Source organism: Pseudophryne corroboree, unplaced genomic scaffold (genome assembly GCF_028390025.1).
Source record: "Pseudophryne corroboree isolate aPseCor3 unplaced genomic scaffold, aPseCor3.hap2 scaffold_1334, whole genome shotgun sequence".
Classification (NCBI taxonomy): domain Eukaryota; kingdom Metazoa; phylum Chordata; class Amphibia; order Anura; family Myobatrachidae; genus Pseudophryne; species Pseudophryne corroboree.
In genome coordinates this window covers 76,292-97,583 of record NW_026967960.1, presented here as the reverse complement: position 1 = coordinate 97,583, position 21,292 = coordinate 76,292, and the positions used below count along the sequence as shown (strand labels likewise).

The window sequence follows — 21,292 nt, the reverse complement described above, 5'->3', positions numbered from 1 at the left end:
CAGCAGTCGATGAAAACTCACTTCCTGTATGTGGAACGCACAGTCCGGAAGTAAGGTGGAACGCACAGGCAGGAAGTAGGGCATGATTGGCACAGGCTGCTTCCTGGTTACTGGCCCCTCCCCTCCGTCATCCTGCCCTCTCTTATTACGATTGCCATACATGTCCTCAGTGCAGGAGGCCGGCGGCCATTTTCTTGTAGACCAGTCCGGCAGCAGCAATAGGTTCCCTGGCCGTGTAGTGACGTCAGGAGCGGCGGCCATTTTCCCCTGGTCTGAGTTCCGCCTTCCTTCTATCATTCCCACAAGGCAGCAGGAGCAGAGAGCAGCCATTGCTGTGTCTGGCAGCAGGTAATGATATTATTATTATTATTCTATAGGCTGAGCAGCTCTGGTGTCAGGTTCTGTACTACAGGGGGAGCAGCCTCTGGTGCCTTGTTATAGTGCAGCTGGAGCAGCCTCTGGTGCTGCATTATCTCTGTACAGGTGGCTGACACTCTAGTGTCCTATTACCGTAATACAGGTGGCGCAGACCCCGCCGCTACCGTAATACAGGTGGAGCAGACCCCGCCGTTACCGTAATACAGAGGGCGCACATCCCGCCATTACCGTAATACAGGTGGCGCAGACCCTGCCGTTACCGTAATACAGGTGGCGCAGACCCCGCCGTTACCGTAATAAAGGTGGCGCAGACCCCGCCGTTACCGTAATACAGGTGGCGCAGACCCCGCCGTTACTGTAATACAGGTGGCGCAGACCCCACCGTTACTGTAATACATGTCGCGCAGACCCCGCCGTTACCGTAATACAGATGGTGCAGACCCCGCCGTTACCGTAATACAGGTGGCACAGACCCCGCCGTTACCGTTATTCTATACATATAATGGCATTGTATTATACAGAGGAGCGCTATGTGTTGTCCTACTCTACAGGGGGAGCGACCTGTGTTGCCCTTTTATACAGGTGGAGGTGCCTGTGATGTCTTGTTACTATTATTATATAGGGGTGTAGTATGGTATGCCGGCGCTCGCTACGTGCCCCACACTATTTTATTCTCCCTCCAGGGAGAATAGTTGTCGTTATGCCGGGTGTCGGGATTCCGGCGCTGGTATACTGTGCGCCCGGATCCCGACATTCGGCATACAAAAGACCACCTATTATATAGGGTAAGCGGCATGTATAGTCTTTCTATACAGAAGGAGTGGCCTGCGTTGTCATAATATACAGGGGTAGCATTCCGTGCCGTCATAGTATACAGGGGAGTGGCATGTGTTGTTATAATATACAGGCGGAGGGGCCTGTGGTGTCTTGTTACTATTATTATATAGGGTGAGCGGCATGTATTGTCTTTCTATACAGAAGGAGTGGCCTGTGTTGTCATAATATACAGGGGTAGCATCCTGTGCTGTCATAGTATACAGGGGGAGCGGGCTGTGTTGTAATAATATACAGGGTAGCATCCTGTGCTGTCATAGTATACAGGAGGAGTGGCCTGTGTTGTCATCCTGTGCTGTCATGGTATACAGGGGGAGCGGGCTGTGTTGTCATAATATACAGGGGTAGCATCCTGTGCTGTCATAGTATACAGGGGGAGCGCGCTGTGTTGTAATAATATACAGGGGTAGCATCCTATGCTGTCATAGTATACAGGGGGAGTGGCCTGTGTTGTCGTCCTGTGCTATCATAGTATACAGGGGGAGCGGGCTGTGTTGTCATAATATACAGGGGTAGCATCCTGTGCTGTCATAGTATACAGGGGGAGCGCGCTGTGTTGTAATAATATACAGGGGTAGCATCCTATGCTGTCATAGTATACAGGGGGAGTGGCCTGTGTTGTCATAATATACAGGGGTAGCTTCCTGTGCTGTCATAGTATACAGGGGTAGCTTCCTGTGTTGTCATAATATACAGGGGCAGCGGCCTGTCTTGTCATAATATACAGGGGTAGTAGCTTCCTGTACTGTCATAGTATACAGGGGCAGCGGCCCGTATTGTCATAATATACAGCGGTAGCTTCATGTGCTGTCATAGTATACAGGGGGAGCGGCCTGTGTTGTATTTATTAGCAGTTTCTTATATAGCACAGCATATTCTGTTGCGCTTTACAATTAGAACAGCAGTAATAGAACAAAACTGGGTAAAAACAGACAGACATAGAGGTAGGAAGGTCCTGCTCGCATGCTTACAATCTATGGGGGAATAGGCATTGATGCACAAGGATAGATGCTACCTGTTCATAATGGTCCACCAGCTTGCTAGGTTCTTAATGGGTTGTACGATATGATCACCCAGCGATGAGATGAGGTATAGATTGAGAACAGCAGAGGACCCAAGACTGAGCCTTGCGGTACTCCAACTGATAGAGGTAGAGAAGAAGAGGTAGAATCAGAGAAGTGAACACTGAAAGAGTGATTAGATAGGTAGGATGAGAACCAGGAGAGAACCGTGTCCTGAAGACCTAGGGATTGTAGTGTTTGTATGAGAAGAGAGTGGTCAACAGTGTCAAAAGCAGCAGAGAGGGGGGGGGGGGGGGTGGCTAGCTGTCGAGCTGACTGGTTGTGTCTCAGGGGAGCTCGTGCTGCTGTGTCCATTATAATCCTTTTATTGGCAACCCACCCGAAGTATCCAACCACCCAGAGGCTCATCAATCTTACACTGCGCCTTTTATATTGTAGGGGAAAAGCTGCGGAGCCGGGGAGCAGGTTTAACCTGCTCTTGCAGGTTGCAGCCTACCTCTAAATCTGAAGCCGGGACCTAGATTTGGTCGCCCCCCGGCCGGACATCCGGAGCCTCCGGGAGCCGTGTGGACACGAACGGCCCCCGCTCCCACTTACATCCCCTGCACGCCGCTGACGGGAGCCGAACGGCAGTGGCCGTGTTCTTGAGACCGGGCGCTGGGAGCCGAGTAAGACCGCGGAGGCACCCGCGAGTGTCCGGTGCCGGCGGCCATCTTGGTAGGGGCAACGACGGGCGCACAGACGCAGCGCTGCTGCGGGAGGCCACTTCGCCCACAAACGGCGTTAAGAAGACTGTGGTGTGGCTTGGGGGGTCAATAACGTCCCCCAGAGGTGGGGACCCCTGAGTTAACTCCACATATACCAGGAGCTCAATAGCGGCGGCGATATTGGAGGTGGAAGAGGAGAGCTGGCTACATAGAGCTGCTGCTGCTGCTGCTACTTACACCTCTTGTACACCAGCTGAGTTACTCCACAGTGTCTCCCCAGCTGTTTGAAAACCCATACACTGCAGACCCTGGCTGCTGGCTGGTCCAGGCTGGGAACTTTTCAGGTGCGGAGCTGGGGAGGGAGCATATGACCCGTGCCCCAGCTTTGTTCTCTCGTACATATAATCTGATTCTCCAAAATCACGCAGTCTTGCACCAATTGCTAACAACTACAGTACATATGGTGCGACTACACCGTGAGGATATGTCCTTCTAACATCATGTCTACCTCACTGTCGCTTCCTGCCGGAATAACCATTTGCTACGGTCATCCTCTCTTTACCTGTATAATCTACTAATCCACCTTTGGGACATCTCGACATGCCTCCAAAGAAGTGGAAGGGGTCTAAATCTGCTCCGCAAGTGAATTTCTTCGGGTCCTCCTCCTCCGGTAACAAGCCCCGCACATCCCTTTCCTCGCCGACTCTGGCTCAATCATCTCAAACAACCTTATTAAAGCTATGCAACCCGGCTAACGCAGCACAAGCTGATATGGATTCTCTAGATGGTCCGGTCACGCTACGTTCTATCCATTCCTTGTTAGCCTCTTTCAAGTCTGACATTTCGACCGAGCTTAGATCTAACATACAAGCTCTTCGCTCCGATAGCTCTGAAATTGGTGACAGGACGGACCACATTGAGCATAAGATGGAGGAGCTGGTCGCATCACACAATGATCTGATCACCGCACACGACTCTCTCCTAGAGGAAGTCTCCTACATCCGCAACAAAACTACGGATTTGGAGGACTGATCACGTAGGAATAATATCAAAATAAGAGGCATCCCAGACGATGCTTCTAATGCAGATTTATATGGCTACGCCACCGATCTTTTCCATAAATTAATACCTGATGCCCTGCTACCTGATCTTTTGATCGACAGGATCCATAGACTCCCAAAATCTAGGCAAGCACCTGCTCAGGCCTCCCGGGACACACTTCTCAGGGTTCACTACTTCCACATTAAGGAAAAGATCTTGCGTGCAGCAATGCCCTCTTCACCTACGGCGACTTGTCTGGATTCTCTTTAACTTTTCTAGGACCTGTCCCCAGCGACTATGGCTAAAAGGCGTTCGTTCTCCGCTATTACGTCAGCCTTACGGAAAGCTACTGTCCAATATAAGTGGGGATTTCCTACTAAGCTAATGGTGCTACGTAATGGTATTACCACTGTCATCAACACCCCCGAGGATGGGCCTAAAATCCTGAAAAAATGGGACATCCTTCTCGACATACCACCTGTCCCCCCCGCTACATCACCAAAACGAATTGCCCAAGACTGGACATTGGCTCCGGGCTGAGACCTACCTGGGTTTAACCATAAGATAACTAGTATTTAATCTTCTTTCTTTACAGGTTTATCTGTGTTTATTATACTATAGGCTATGTTATTCGCCTGATGTTCCAGTGTCTTCGTTAATCCTAGGTTGAGGTAGAACTGTTCTAGTTTTGATTAGATAGCGAATGTCCATTTATTCTTATTTTAGGATGACCTTGCTTATCTTGTTTTATTTCTGCAATTGATAATTACCTGCTACTTATGCTCTGGTTTGGAAGCGACGGTGGGTATATTTGGCCGACACGCCACCCACCCGTATCTACCCGTCATGGTACCCATGTGACGGGACCTCTAGATCCTTTATGGATGCTATTTCTGTTTTACTCCCCTGTTTTATTTTTTGTTTTGTTTTCTCTTTCTATTTTCTTTTCTCTATGAATGCCGACTTTGCTTCTTTTCTCTTAGAGGGCTATGCTGATATGTATTACAATTTGACCCGATTCTTACTGATGCTTTTCGCTGTGCTATGTATCACTCTGTCTGATTCTAGTGGGGAAACTGCGGAATAGATATGTTACTCTGGTTTCCCTCTATGCCCCTAATTCCAACCAACCCCGGTTTCTGAGATCCTTTTTTCAAAAGTTGTATAATGTTAGGAAAGGTGCGACTTTTCTTATGGGTGACTTTAATTTGGCTCCGGACCCTAATCTAGACAAATCCTCGAACTTGATAAACAATCTTCCAACGCGGCTAAATCCCTAGCCTCCTCCTTCTCACAATTACTAACTGAATTCGATCTATATGACGCTTGGAGGGTCAGGAATATTGGTGCCAGAGACTATACATTTTATTCGGCAGTACACAGATCCTATTCTAGGATCGATTTGCTTCTGACGGATAAATGGACATTACAATCGGTCCCTACCGTTAAAATTTTGCCGATTTCATGGTCAGACCATGCACCTCTAATTTGGTCTTGGTCATACAAACCGTCTAGCCCCCCTCCACGCTCTTGGAGGTTGCGGGATTACATCTTGAAAGATGAGGACGGAGTCTCTATATTACGAGAGGCCTTGTCTTCTTATCTGGCCACTAATAACCCCGCTGATACCTCTATTTCTAATCACTGGTGTGCCCTTAAGGCAGTCCTGAGAGGTGCAGCTATCCATGCTTCAGCTCATATAGCGCGCCGGGACCGGGAAGTTCAGTTGGCCTATGAGTTAGAGGTGACGACGTTAGAAACTAAACATAAACAATCCCCTGCCGACGATCTCACTCTCGCGTCTCTGACTGAAGCGAAGAGAAAACTGAACAATCTGTACCTTTTGCACGTACAAAGAGCAGTCTCCAACCTAAACCAAAAATATTAAGAGCAGTCTCCAACCTAAACCAAAAATATTATACATTAGGCAATAGGGCTGGTAAACTATTGGCTCGGAAACTCAGAGGGAAAAATCTTATCAATAGAATTAAATATTTGACTAACCCAGACGGATCGCAGTCCCTGAACCCTAAAGATATTGCAAACCAATTTGCTTCTTACTATAGGAAACTGTACAACCTCAAACATGACTCCCTCACCCCACAACCTTCCTTGCAGCTTATACGGTCTTTCCTAGATTCCATTAATCTGCCTTCCATTTCCCCCAAGGATGCTTCCACACTCTGCACGCCCTGGACTGAGAGAAATCCAGACCGCTCTGAAAGCCCTCAAAAAGGACAAGGCCCCCGGCCCAGATGGGTTTATTAATCTCTTTTACATTACCTTTCAAGATTCACTCTCCCCACTTCTTCTCGATTTGTACATTGACGCCTCCTCTAACCCTTTTCCTGGAGAAATGTTGGAGGCACAGGTGATAACGATTCTCAAACCTGGCAAGAACCCGTCTCTCTCTGCGCAAATTATAGACCCATAGCACTTTTGAATACAGATATTAAGTTGTATGCCAAACTGCTTGCAAATAGATTGAATCCTTTGATCCCCACTTTGATACATCAAGATCAAGTGGGTTTCACTATCGGTCGCCAAGCCCCTGATAACACCCGGAGAGTCTTCTCCCTTCTAGAAGCTCACTCCACACTTCGGGAGCCCTTACTACTGCTCTCTCTTGACACAGAGAAAGCTTTCCATAGGATTCATTGGTTATACATGTCCGAAGTTCTTGCCAGATTTGGGTTTGGGGGACAATTCTTACAAAATGTCCTACGCCTATACACACATCCGTCAGCGCGCGTTTTTAGTAACGGGTTTTTATCCGATCCTTTCCCCATCACCAACGGCACTCGCCAGGGATGCCCGCTGTCACCATTAATTTTCATCCTAGCAATAGAACCTCTGGCAGAGAAAGTTAGGTTGTCTACCCTTGTTAGCGGAGTTCATATAGGTCCCACAGAACACAAGATCTGCCTGTTTGCAGATGACGTCCTGTTATTTGTAACTAAACCTGAATCCTCTCTCCCAGCTATCCAAGATATACTTCAGGCTTACTCCAACGTCTCCTACTATAAATTGAATACAGCTAAAACAGAGGCATTAGCTTTTGACATCGAACCGATCCCACTCCAATCCCTACAATCTACATATTCCTACACCTGGCAAGACTCTTCCCTTCAATACCTTGGGATCAGGATCCCCTCCAGATCCCATTCCGCGGTGGACTGTAACTACCTCCCTCTCTTAGACCATTTCAAAACCCTCACTAAACAGTGGACGAATTACAAAATTTCTTGGTTAGGACGACTTTTATCAATTAAAATGATGCTCCTCCCTAAAATTCTTTACCTGTTTAGAGCCATACCTTACTTAGTCTTGCTTGCTCTCCTTAATAAATTCTATACTGTTATGTCTACTTTTATTTGGAAGGGTAAAAAACCTAGGATAGCTAGAACCCGTTTGTTTAGATCCAAAGGTAGCGGAGGTCTTGCTTTCCCTAACCTTGAACTTTACCAGCATGCATGTCTCCTGGATCAGATGAGGGACTGGCTCCGGACAGAGTCCGTAAAAAACCTTGGGTAGATATTGAAAGACATATGTGCTCTGATTTTCCTATTTCAGACCTAATCTGGGTCAAACCTTCGCATAGACCCCCTTCTACTAAACTTATGAGAAGTGTAACTAGTTCTCTTAAAGTTTGGGACAGACTAGTTACTAATCTGGGTGACTGCCCGCTGCCCTCCTCACACCTATCCATTTTAGCGATTTCTAAACTGCTCCCAGACCTTCCTTTGCGGAACTGGCGGGAGCTTGGCATTCGGCTGGTCAGGGATTTATACGATGACGCAGGGCTTAAAACTTTCCAGCAGTTACAATCCCAACATTCGATACCGTCAAAGGACTTTTATAAGTATCTACGGATACGACATTGGATAATGGCGAATATATCTAATCCTCTCTCCTCCCCTACTCCCCCTCCACATATCTTGAGTAACCTCTCCTCCATACATCACAAAGGCAGTATATCTCAGTGGTATGTTACTCTCCTCTCTCCGTACAACGATATGAAATTACATATTCAGGAGCGATGGGAGACAGAATTTAATATCCCTCTGACAGAACAGGAATGGGAAAATATTTTCATGAATATTTTTAAAATGTCTCGGTGCATCAACCACACTGAAATGATGTTTAAACTAATCCATGGCCTTTATCACACACCAGATAAACTCCATAGGATTTGGCCAGATTCCTCTAAATTCTGTTGGAGACATTGTGGGATAGAGGGTACTTTAATACATGTATTCTGGTCATGCCCGGTTACTAGGCCGCTTTGGACGGAGGTTTTTGGACTAATTGAAAAGGTCACAAAGGTAATCCTCCCCCACCGTCCTGAGATTGTTCTTTTGCATTATTTCCCTCCCTACGTACCTTCTGAACACTCTTATGTTATAGGCCATATTTTCATAGCCACTAGAGCCGCCATTGCACAATATTGGAAAAGAACAGATCCACCGCGCTTGTCCAAAATTATAGCGTCCATACAGCGCAATTTTGAAATGGAAACTATGAGCGTTAAATATTCCTTAGCTCCACAATCCCCTTTACTGAAATGGTTGCCTTGGTTTGATTATTATTCCTCCTGTGTTGCCCCCCGAATTGACGTGTCCCGTAATATGTAACTGTTTAACTTCTCTGTTGTTAAGAACGAGTGAAATGCTGAGACCGAGCCCTCCTGACATATCCCGAGTAGGGCTAACGGTCGAAGGATAGACTATACACATGAGCCTTGTACGTTTTCCCTAAGTATCTGCCTACTATTTAGTTCAGAATGTACATGTTTATGCGCAGGTTCTCTACATTTTCCCTGGAATACTGACGGTCAGCATCTCCCCTATTTTGTGTTTCTTTCTTTCTCTATCTTCTCTTTTCCTCCTTTCCTTTACTCTCTTTTTGTTTCTGATTTTCACGTTTTTTAGTATTATTACTTTACTTCCCTGTATTATGGTTTACAGACGTACTACCACTGTGCTCTTGGCTTTATTTGTATTCAAAGCGTTGTGTATGATCTGTATTGAAAATCTTCTCTAATAAAATTTCTTCAGTTAAAAAAAAAAAAAGAATTTATTCAATCTCCTGAGAACAAATAATGGGGCAGATGTATTAACCTGGAGATGGCATAAGGAAGTGGTAAACCAGTGAAAAATTAAAGGTGATACACGCAAAGCCAATCACCTCTTAACTGTTAATTTACATATTGGAACTGATTGGTTGGTGTGTTTATCACCTTGCATTTATCACTGGTTTATCACTTCAACCACATTGTTTCTTGCCGCCTCCCCCCTGTCTGTCTCCTGTAGCCTTTCCCCTGCCTGTCTCCTGCTGCCTCCCCCCTGCCTGTCTCCAGCCACCTTTCCCCTGCCTGTCTCCTGCAGCCTTTCCCCTGCCTGTCTCCTGCAGCCTTTCCCCTGCCTGTCTCCTGCAGCCTTTCCCCTGCCTGTCTCCTGCCACCTTTCCCCAGCCTGTCTCCAGCCACCTTTCCCCAGCCTGTCTCCTGCCGCCTTTACCCTGCCTGTCTCCTGCCGCCTTACCCCTGCCTGTCTCCTGCCACCTTTACCCTGTCTGTCTCCTGCAGCCTTTCCCATGCCTGTCTCCTGCCGCCTTTCCCATGCCTGTCTCCTGCCGCCTTTCCCCTGCCTGTCTCCTGCCACCTTTCCCCAGCCTGTCTCCAGCCACCTTTCCCCAGCCTGTCTCCTGCCGCCTTTACCCTGCCTGTCTCCTGCAGCCTGTCTCCTGCCGCCTTTCCCCTGCCTGTCTCCGGCCACCTTTCACCTGCCTGTCTCCAGCCACCTTTCCCCAGCCTGTCTCCTGCTGCCTTTCCCCTGCCTGTCTCCTGCCGCCTTTCCCCTGCCTGTCTCCTGCCGCCTGTCTCCTGCCGCCTTTCCCCTGCCTGTCTCCGGCCACCTTTCACCTGCCTGTCTCCAGCCACCTTTCCCCAGCCTGTCTCCAGCCACCTTTCCCCAGCCTGTCTCCTGCCTGTCTCCTGCCGCCTTTCCCCTGCCTGTCTCCTGCCGCCTTTCCCCTGCCTGTCTCCTGCAGCCTTTCCCCTGCCTGTCTCCTGCCGCCTTTCCCCTGCCTGTCTCCTGCCGCCTTTCCCCTGCCTGTCTCCTTCCGCCTTTCCAATGCCTGTCTCCTGCCACCTTTGCTACACCATCGGCTGGATGTGTGAAACCTGAGGTCACGGAGACTGTACGCCGCAGCTCCATGAATGAGGCCATGAAATTTCCATCAGGAGACCCTGTCCCTTCACAACCAATTCTCACCCTTACACCACTTCATGGCTGCAGCCATACTCGTCTGACAACTCAGGACACCTAGAGCACATGCTCCGTACGGGTCGTGCACATGAGCGGTGTACCGAACATCAGCTCATTGTGACTCCACCCACAATAGCGCTACTATCGAGATCAGGCCCACTATGCAGTACAGCCTTATGGTGCTGGGTCACGGGAACCTCGGAGACAATGACCAGGACTCTATGGCTGTGGGGAAATAGGAGACTTAATGACCACTCTATTCTACATTTACTATGTTACATGTGCAGTATGTTTTATGTATTCTATTTATTCCAGGAACTCCAGCTGTGGGGAACGGAGTCTTTATTACACATCACACGTTCTGTATTCTCTCTGATTCACCGAGGATGGACAAAGACATGAGTCACAGGACTGAGAGGATAATAAATATCGCCCAGGAAATCATCTACCTGCTGACTGGGGAGGTGAGTGGATCTGGGAGCGTCACAGTGACCTTATATCTATAGTAACAATACAGGAACATGACTGGGGAGGTGAGGGGATCTGGGAGCGTCACAGTGACCTTATATCTATAGTAATCAAGAGTTTATCTGGGAGTGTCACAGTGACCTCACTAATATCTACAGTAATAATACAGGGATATGACTGGGGAGGTGAGGGGATCTGGGAGTGTCACAGGGACCTTATATCTATAGTAATAATACAGGGACATAACTGGGGAGATGAGAGGATCTGGGAGCATCACAGTGACCTTATATCTATACTAATAAAACGGACATGACTGGGGAGGTGAGGGGATCTGGGAGCGTAACAGTGACCTTATATCTATAGTAATAATACAGGGACATGACTGGGGATGTGAGAAGATTCAGGAGTGTCACAGTGACATCACTTATATCTATAGTAATAATACAGGGACATGACTGGGGAGGTGATAGGATCTGGGAGCATCACTGTGACCATATATCTATAGTAATAATACAGGGACATGACTGGGGAGGTGAGGGAATCTGGGAGTGTCACTGTAGACCTCACTTTTATCTATAGTAATAAAACAGGGATATGACTGGAGAGGCGAGGTGAACTGGAAGCATCACTGTGGCATCACTTTTATCTAAATTAATAAGACAAGGACATGACTGGGGAGGTGGGGCAGATCTGGGAGCGTCACAGTAATGTCACTTATATCTATGGTAATAATACAGGGACATGACTAATGAGGTGTGTGGCTCTTGGAGCTATACAGTGAAATTACTTTTATCTATAGTAATAATACAAGGACATGACTGGGGAGGGGAGGGGATCTGGGAGAGTCACAGTGGCCTCACTAATATCTATAGTAATAATACAGGGACATGACTGGGGAGGTGAGGGAATCTGGAAGCGGCACAGTGACGTCACTTATATCTATATCAATAATACAGGGACGTGACTGGGGAATTGAAGGGGTCTGGGAGAGTCACAGTGACATCACTTATATCTATAGTAATAATACAGTGACATGACTGGGGATTTTGGGGTATCTGGGAGCGTCACAGAAAAATTACTTATATCTATAGTAATAATACAGGGACATGACTGAGGAGGTGAGGGGATCTGGGAGTGTCACAGTGACATCACATATCTATAGTAATAATGCAGGGACATGACTGGGGAGGTGAGGGGATCTGGGAGTGTATATATTGATATTTGATGTCTCCACCATTATACAGGTTTACACAATAGTGAAGAAGACATCCAATGAGTATGAGACACCCAGCAGCCATCCCCCTGTATCAGGAGGATTGAGTAGAACCCAGAGCCCCATCACGGTGCCTCCACCTCACTCACTGACACATGAGAGACACAATGATCAGAAGATCCTGGAACTCACCAAGAAGATTATTCAGTTGCTGACTGGAGAGGTGACTGCCGGGAATGGGGCATTATACAGTAACACCGGGGAACGTGTCTGGGTGATGACTGGAGAGGTGACTTCTGGAAATGGGGTATTATACACTAACACCGGGGAACGTGTCTGTGTGATGACTGGAGAGGTGACCGCTTGGGAATGGGGCAATATACAGTAACACCAGGGGTTGTGTCTGGGTGATGACTGGAGAGGTGACTGCTGGGAATGGGGCATTATATAGTAACACCAGGGAACGTGTCTACAGCTGTGTGTGTCATTATATTTGTATTGTTTAATCTATTACTGAAATCAACAATTATTACAGTCTTCTTTTATTGATGGTTTATATAGGCTGAAGCCCAATTAAATAATATTAAAGTCAAAGATACAGAGGGAGAAGAAGAGACGTATGTGACTGATATGAAGGCAGAAGATATAGAGGGAGAAGAAGAGACTTATGTGACTGATATGAAAGCAGAAGATATAGAGGGAGAAGAAGAGACGTATGTGACTGATATGAAGGCAGAAGATATAGAGGGAGAAGAAGAGATGTATGTGACTGATATAAAGGCAGAAGATATAGAGGGAGAAGAAGAGACGTATGTCACTGATATGAAGGCAGAAGATATAGAGGGAGAAGAAGAGACTTATGTGACTGATATGAAGGCAGAAGATATAGAGGAAGAAGAAGAGACGTATGTGACTGATATGAAGGCAGAAGCTATAGAGGGAGAAGAAGAGACGTATGTGACTGATATAAAGGCAGAAGATATAGAGGGAGAAGAAGAGACGTATGTGAGGGGTTATCAGCAGTGTAAGGAGGAGGAAATCCCTACAGATACCAGCACAGGTGAGTAATAAACACTTATTACAGAAAAGAGTCATATATTCTCCTTGCTCAGTCACTACAGCAATCTCTTATCCTTCACCCTCCTCTATCAGTACAAATTAGGGAACTGTATTTGCCCAGTAGAGGAGTCAGGAGCCATCAGCCCCTATTATACTCCTGCTCTCCCCCTCACATCATGTCACTGTGTTACCAGCCCAGATATCTGACCACTCTCTGGTGTATTTCATACATCAGGAGCCATCAGTCCCTATTATACTCCTGCTCTCCCCTCACATCATGTCACTGTGTGTTACCAGCCCAGAGATCTGACCAGTCTCCTCCCCACACTCTCTCTGGTGTATCTCATACATCAGGAGCCATCAGCCCCTATTCTACTCCTGCTCTCCCCTCACATCATGTCACTCTGTGTTACCAGCCCAGAGATATGACCAGTCTCCTCCCCACACTCTCTGGTGTATCTCATACATCAGGAGCCATCAGCCCCTATTATAATCCTGCTCTCCTCCTCACATCATGTCACTGTGTGTTACCAGCCCAGAGATCTTACCAGTCACCTCCCCACACTCTCTGGTGTATCTCATACATATCACAGGAAATAAAGATAAAAATAAAAAGTCTCGGTGGAGTGGAGTGGGCAAAAGCCAGATTGTAGTGGATCAAGGATGGAGTTGTCAGAGAGGTAGCTTGTGAGATGGCTGTAGACCAGTCGTTCAAGTAGTTTGGAGGCGAATGGGAGAAGAGAGATGGGGCGGTAGCTAGTGAGTGATGAATGGTTCAGGTTGTTTTTTTCGAGACTAGAGGACACCAGAGCATGTTTGAATGGTGAGGGAAAGATGCCGGTAGAGAGCGATAGGTTAAAGAGGTGAGCAATGTGGGAGCAGGCAGTGGGGAGAGGGAGCGGAGAAGACGGGAGGGGAGGGGTTCCAAGGGGCAGGTTGAGGGGGGATAAGATGAGGGAGTGGACTTCCTTGTCTGAGGTGGGACGGAAGCAGGACAGGGTGGGATAGATGGAGGGGAGGGATGATGGGGGCAGCAGAGGGTTGACGGGAGTAGATGTCAATTTGGATAGCCACAATTTTGGAGATGAAGATGGAGGCAAAGTCAGTGACAGTGAGGCAGGAGGAGGGGGTCGAAGGAGAATTTTTAAAGTTTTAAAGAGTCGGTGTGGACTGGAGGACTGAGAAGCGATGAGTGTTTGGAAAAAGGATTGCTTGTCGAGAGAAAGAGCAGAGCGGCAGGAGGAGAGAATAAACTTGAAATGGAGGAAGTCCGCCAAGAGTGAGATCTCCTCCAGGAGCGTTCTGCGGAGCGTGAACATTTTTGTAGGAATCATGTTAGTTTGGTGTGCCAGGGTTGGGACAGAAGGTGGCTACCTGGTTGGGACAGGTCATGGTGGAAAGAGGAGAGAGGAAAGTCTCGAGGGAGGACATGGTAGCGGGGTTGAAAGCCCCGAGATTGCGTCTGGTGATGTTGGGTCTGGGCGTGGAGAGGAGAGGGGATGATGAGAGGGTGAAAGTAGATAGTGGTCAGAGAGAATGAAGGAAGAGTTAGGGAAATCAGAGATCAGATCGGTGGGTGAAGACATGGTCAAGGGAGTTGCCGAGATTGTGAGTAGGGGTGGAGGACCATTGAGAAAATCCAAAGGTGGTGGAAAGTGCAAGAAGATTAGTGGAAGCTGCATTAGTGATGTTGATAGGGATGTTAAAGTCAACAAGGATGATAGAGGGGAGGTCGGAGGAGAGAAAGTGGGGAAGCCAGGCAGCAAAGTTGTCAAGGAAAGGTGAACAGCAGCCAGGGGGGCGGTAGATCACTGCCACATGGAGGTGAATGGGGTAAAAGAGGCAGATAGTGTGGACCTCAAAGGTGGAGAAGGTGAGGGAGGGCTCAGGTGGGATGACACAAAAGGTGCAGTTTGGGGAGAGAAGGATGCCCACGCCTCCACCCTAGCGGCCATCAGGTCTGACCGTGTGGGTGAAGGAGAGGCCTCCGTAGGAGAGTGCAGCAGGGGAGGGGGTGTCAGAGGAGGAGAGCCAGGTTTCAGTGATGGCGAGAAGGTTAAAAGAGTGGGAGATGAAGAGGTCGTGGATAGTTATGGCCATAAGTAACGGCTTGCCCACCGCATCCAGGTGACCTCATTAGTCGGGCAAGTCCCTAACATTTTGGGGGGTACAAATCTAGGGTGCGGGACCCCCCAAAATGAAGCAGCTGAGTGACCCCAGGGCAACACAAAAGTGAAAAAAATATATAGTGAAAAAGTGAAAATAGGTTAGTGAGAGAGGCTGCTGAAAACAGCAGGGGTAAATTAGTGAGAGGTAATGAAGGGGGAGATAAAGTAGTGAGAGGTAAAGTAGTGAAAAGTGAAGGTAGGAAATGAATTACATTGAAACAAAACACACGATAGGGATGAAAGTAAATATGAAAATAAGTGTTAACCGTAGATAGGCCTGGTGAGGCGGCCAGATCGGAATGTGAAGGTACGCATCCTTGATATCCAGGGATACTAGGAATTCCCCCTCCTCCAGACCTGAGATTACCGCTCTCAGAGACTCCATCTTGAATTGGAAAACCCTCAAGTAGGGGTTCAACGCCTTCAGGTTCAATATAGGCCTTACCGAACCGCCCGGTTTTGGTACCACAAACAGGATTGAGTAATAACCCTTGGTTTTTGGGTGAGGTGAAACTGGAACAATGACATATGTTCGTACCAATTTTTGAACGGCTTCCTGTAGGATAGCACTTTCTGTCAAAGAAGCTGGTAAGCCTGATTTGAAGACTCTGTGAGGTGGGAGTTCCTGAAACTCCAGTCTGTACCCCTGGGTATCAATATCCGTCACCCAGGGGTTAGGCATGATGACGCCCAGACGTGACTGAAAGCTTTTAGTCTCACTTCCACCTGTCTGATCTCCAGGCTGAGAGGTCCACCATCATGCTGAATATTTAGAGGAAGCAGAACCTGATTTCTGTTCCTGGGAACCTGTTGGTGCAGGTTTTTTGGATCTTCCCCGACCTCCTCTAAAGAAGGTGGGAGGGGGTTTGGATTTTTTTTTATTTTGCGGTCCAAAAGGAATGCAGTGTAGGTGTAGGATAAGATTTCCTAGCTGGGGCTGCTGCAGAGGGAAGAAATGTCGACTTACCCGCAGTCGCCGTGGAAATCCACGCATCCAATGCGTCCCCAAATAGTGGCTGACCTGTGAATGGCAGGTTCTCCACACTTTTCTTGGACTTTGCATCCGCAGTCCATTGGCGTATCCAGAGTCCTCTGCGTGCTGAGACAGCCATGGAAGTAGCAGGCCAATGTCCTTCATGGCCTCCACCATGAAACCTGAAGAAACCTGTATGTGACGCAAAAACAAGTCAATGTTACTCCTATCCATAGTATATAAGTCCTCTAGTAAGGTGCCTGACCACTTTTCTATGGCTTTAGAGATCCACGCACAAGCAATAGTGGGCCTTAAAGCCACGCCTGTAGCAGTGTATAGTGATTTGAGCATAGGTGGTCATTCCGAGTTGTTAGCTCAGTATTTTCTTCTCGCAACGGAGCGATTAGTCGCTAATGCGCATGCGCAATGTCCGCAGTGCGACTGCGCCAAGTAAATTTGCTATGCAGTTAGGTATTTTACTCATGGCATTACAAGGTTTTTTCTTCGTTCTGGTGATCGTAATGTGATTGACAGGAAGTGGGTGTTTCTGGGCGGAAACTGGCCGTTTTATGGGTGTGTGCAAAAAAACACTACGGTTTCTGGAAAAAACACGGGAGTGGCTGAAGAAATGGAGGAGTGTCTGGGCGAACGCTGGGTGTGTTTGTGACGTCAAACCAGGAACGACAAGCACTGAACTGATCGCAGATGCCGAGTAAGTGTGGAGCTACTCAGAAACTGCTAAGAATTGTCTTCGCAATTTTGCTAATCTTTCGTTCGCAATTTTGATAAGCTAAGATTCACTCCCAGTAGGCTTCGGCTTAGCGTGTGCAAAGCTGCTAAAAGCAGCTTGCAAGCGAACAAATCGAAATGACCACCATAGTCTCAATCTTGCGGTCAGCCAGCTCCTTTATGGCGGTTGAACCAGGGACAGGTAAAACCACCTTTTTAGACAGCCTAGATACAGAAGCGTCTACTATAGGTGGGTTTTCCCACTTCTTCCTATCCTCTTCAGGGAAAGGGAAAGCAATGAGATTTCTTTTAGGGATCTGGAATTTTTTCTCTGGGGTTTCCCAGGATTTTTCAAACAAGGAGTTTTACTCCTTAGAAGCAGGGAAGGTGAGGGAGGATTTCTTATTTACTGTAATATAAGATTCCTCTTCTTGTTCTGGAACCTTCACAGAAATATGCAAAACATCCCTAATGGCTTCTATCATTCGCTGCACCCCTTTAGCAAGGGATGAAGCCCCCCCCCCCCCTGCATATCCCCATCACCGTCCCCTGTATCAGAGTCGGTATCAGTGTCAGCTTTCATTATCTGGGCAAGTGTATGTTTTTTGGGTATGTAGGTGGGGTTTTAGATGAAGTAGTGGGAGCTGAATACTTCAAACCCACCACAGATTGTCTCAAAACCTGCGTCTCTTTCTCAGTATGTGACATCCTTGTTGAAATCTGGGATATCATTCCTCTTAAAGAATCCACCCATGGGGGTTTGGATTCAGAAGGCTGAGACAGCACATTGCAGTCCTGAGTACATGGAATAGACTCCTCAGGAGAAGATACACACTCTGCAGCACAGGACACAGAGTCCTTAGACTTGGTAATATGGATATTCACACTTACACACACACACACACACACACACACTTACACACACACACAGGAAAATGTCAGACACAGTTTCCCCCAGAGTACCTTCAGAGAGTCACAGAGTATAAGGAGCCAGCCACACAGCGCCCCTGTAGGCAGTTATTATGATAAAAGCCCGGTGCTGACTGACTTTAATAGGGAGGGCAGCGCTCCCTGTCAGTGTCCTAGTTCCTATGATCTGCAGAGAGAAAATGGCGCTGGTGAGTGCTGAATCCGCTCTGAGAGGAAGCCCCGCCCCTTGTAATAGCATGCGGCTTCCCGCACTAATTGTTTATACTGGCCTGAGGATTTTAGTGATAACAGGAGGATTAGCCCCTGTTATCTGCGTGACCAGTGTAGGTTTATCCGCGCTGGCTCAGGACGCCCTCAAAGCGCCTACACTGTGTGTTGCTGAGCCTTCCTGGAGCGCAGCCTGTCAGAGCTGCGCTCCCACCCTTGTGCCGCCATACCCTGCCGCTAACCGAGACGCTGGCGCTGTACTCACCACTTTTCTTTCTTCAGGCTTTGTTAGGGGGTGGCGGCTGTGCTGCAGAAGTGAGCAGTCACCTCGTGGGCTTGTGATCAGCACCCTCAGGAGCTCAGTGTCCTGTCAGTGGAGTAGAGAACCATTAACTCTTCAGGAGGTTGGTTCATATTCCTGATTCCCCTCCCCCCCCCCCCCCCCCAAGTCCCACAAAGCAGGGAGGCTTCTTGTAACCTAACTCTATATAAAATAAAAACAACTAAAAAAACTCCTAGGAGCTCCCCTAGCTGTGACCGGCTCCTCCGTGCACATTTTCTAAACTGAGTCTGGTAGGAGGGGCATAGAGGGAGAAGCCAGCCCACACTATTAAACTCTTAAAGTGCCAGTGGTTTCCAAAGGACCTGTCTATACCCCATGGTACTAAATGGACCCCAGCATCCTCTAGGACGTAAGAGAATGTAGATTATAACCTAGCAGATGATGATGATTACAGGGTATTATATGGTGTATTGCATGTAAAGTACCTTGTTCCACACCTACTCTGCTGTAGCAATATACGTTATATAAGGGTGAGTAACACTTGTACAGGCTTACCAGCGTATGAGCACACACATAAAGGAATGCTACCTTACCAATGTTTCCAGGAGTAACGTTAGGAGACATTTCTCTGATCCATCAGCTCATATGACTGATGTTATTATTAATCTAGAATCTCCAATTCATACGATATGTTCCCCATCCATTGTTTTACATTGGTGCTGACATAGGACTTGGCGAGTGACTACATCTCCATTTATACTTCATGGTTAGTTACCAGGGTAAGAGAGAGATATATCTAAGTCTTATTATAATATTACATTTGTTATTGTGAGTGTTCTCAGGAGGGTGGACACAATGATAGTCTGAGACACAATATTATAAAGGCTTCACATTTACAATTAAGTGTCCCAGAAAGTCGTCTTCTCCTATTGTTTACAAGATTAATATTGTTACAGAAAATGTCTAATTTCATAATGTGTTTTATTTCCAGCAGATGGACACACAAGCAGGAATATCTCAGAAGGACATCTAATGTTATCCCTGGATTGTGACATAAAAGATAATGACAGTAGACAGGATTCTCCAGGAGATAATCCCATTACCCCAATTATACATCCAGCTCTATCAGCTGATCCCTCTGATCCTGGGAAATGTTCTCCTGATCACTCTGATATTGGTGCATCTGTTACAGCTCTGACAGTAGATACAGTGTTTCCCTGTTCTATAGATGCCAAATGTTTTACACAGAACACAAAGCCTATTAACGCACACACAGGTAAGGCAGGTGAGAGGCCACTGATATGTTCAGAGTGCGGGAAATGTTTTACACAAAAATCACAACTTGTTACACATCAGCAAAGTCACACAGGTGAGAAGCCATTTCCATGTTCTGAGTGTGGGAAATGTTTTGCACGGAAATTAAATCTTGTTAGACATCGCAGAAGTCACACAGGTGAGAAACCATTTTCTTGCTCTGAGTGTAGGAAATGTTTTACACGGAAATCAGTTCTTGTTATACATCACAGAAGTCACACAGGTGAGAAACCATTTTCTTGCTCTGAGTGTAGGAAATGTTTTACACGGAAATCAGATCTTGTTATACATCACAGAAGTCACACAGGTGAGAAGGCATTTCCATGTTCTGAGTGTGGGAAATGTTTTGCACGGAAATTAGATCTTGTTAAACATCACAGAAGTCACACAGGTGAGAAGCCATTTCCATGTTCTGAGTGTGGGAAATGTTTTGCACACAAATCAGATCTTGTTATACATCACAGAAGTCACACAGGTGAGAAGCCATTTTCTTGCTCTGAGTGTTGGAAATGTTTTACAAAGAAATCACATCTTCTTACACATCAGAGAAGTCACACAGGTGCGAAGCCATTTTCTTGCTCTGAGTGCGGGAAATGTTTTACACGGAAATCCCAACTTGTTACACATCAGCAAAGTCACACAGGTGAGAAGGCATTTCCGTGTTCTGAGTGTGAGAAATGTTTTACACGGAAATCACATCTTGTTAGACATCAGAGAACTCACACAGGTGAGAGGCCATTTCTATATTCTGAGAAATAAATCATCTCTTGTTGCACACAATAAACATCACTCAGGTGAGGAACCATTTTAATCTTCTGGAGTATACTTATCATTGCCATGTGTTGTTCTTATCCTGTCTCCTATGCTTTTTGCAATATACATGTTACCACTGGGTGAAATAATCAGATGTCATGTCCTCATCTACCACTGCTACGCCGATGACCTGTCTTTGCTCCAGGTACTGAGTACCCAGTACCAATCCTGAATGGTTGTCTAGCTGAGCTCCAGGTGTGGGTGTTGCCAGTTGGCTGTGACTCAATCCTGGTGAAACAGGTCCTTATGATAGAAGCTCACCAACAAAGGACAGGGCTACAGCTCAGCTTTGCAAACCAACCAACCGCTTGGGGGTTCAGAGATACAGAATTCAGATCCTGTGCGGAATCTTGGTGTCCTGGATGGTGGAGTGACACTTAGACATCAGGTATCAGCCACAATCAGATCCTCATCTGAAGAACATAGCCAGACTCCAGCACTTTATTTCCCTCAGAAGATCTACCTACAGTCATACATGTACTTGTATCATCACACATAGACTACAGCAATGTCCTCTACCTGGGTCTCCCAGCAAAAGAATTGCACCACTTGTGGCTTGTACAGAATGCAGCAGCCATGCTGTTACCTAACCAGCCCGTTCCTGCCACATAACACCCATTCTCTGCTCCATTCACCGGCTGCCTGTAAGATGGTGACTATTACATAATCTTACTGACTCTCCCAGCCCTACATGACCAGGGTCCGTGGTACCAGAAGCAGCTTCTGCCTCCTTACTGCCCTGCTTTCTTCCACCTGCAGATGAAGGACTGTTACCAGCAGTACAAAGAATCCCCAAGCAATGCTGAGAGGTCAGGGGGAAGACAGGGTGGTGGCACTAGTGCTGTAGCGGGGGCTGCCGGAGGCAGTGTCTATAGGTAATATTG

General features: G+C 47.2%; 1 protein-coding gene across 1 annotated transcript; it reads left to right on the top strand.

Moving 5' to 3' along the window:
* Positions 1-282: 282 nt before the first annotated feature.
* On the top strand, positions 283-20,406 carry LOC134994877 (oocyte zinc finger protein XlCOF7.1-like). Its single transcript, XM_063951017.1, has 5 exons — positions 283-348; positions 10,567-10,715; positions 11,964-12,155; positions 12,494-12,992; positions 19,276-20,406. The coding sequence occupies exons 2-5, from the start codon at positions 10,638-10,640 to the stop codon at positions 20,352-20,354; spliced, it is 1,848 nt and encodes a 615-aa protein (XP_063807087.1). The 5' UTR covers positions 283-348; positions 10,567-10,637; the 3' UTR covers positions 20,355-20,406.
* The last annotated feature ends 886 nt before the right edge of the window (positions 20,407-21,292 follow it).

Bases quoted from the DNA above. Each gene is read 5' to 3' on its own strand.
- LOC134994877 (XM_063951017.1), top strand. From the start codon at position 10,638: ATGGACAAAGACATGAGTCACAGGACTGAGAGGATAATAAATATCGCC. The intron at 10,716-11,963 runs GTGAGTGGATCT...ACCATTATACAG, and splicing joins TCTACCTGCTGACTGGGGAG to GTTTACACAATAGTGAAGAA. The intron at 12,156-12,493 runs GTGACTGCCGGG...TGGTTTATATAG, and splicing joins TTCAGTTGCTGACTGGAGAG to GCTGAAGCCCAATTAAATAA.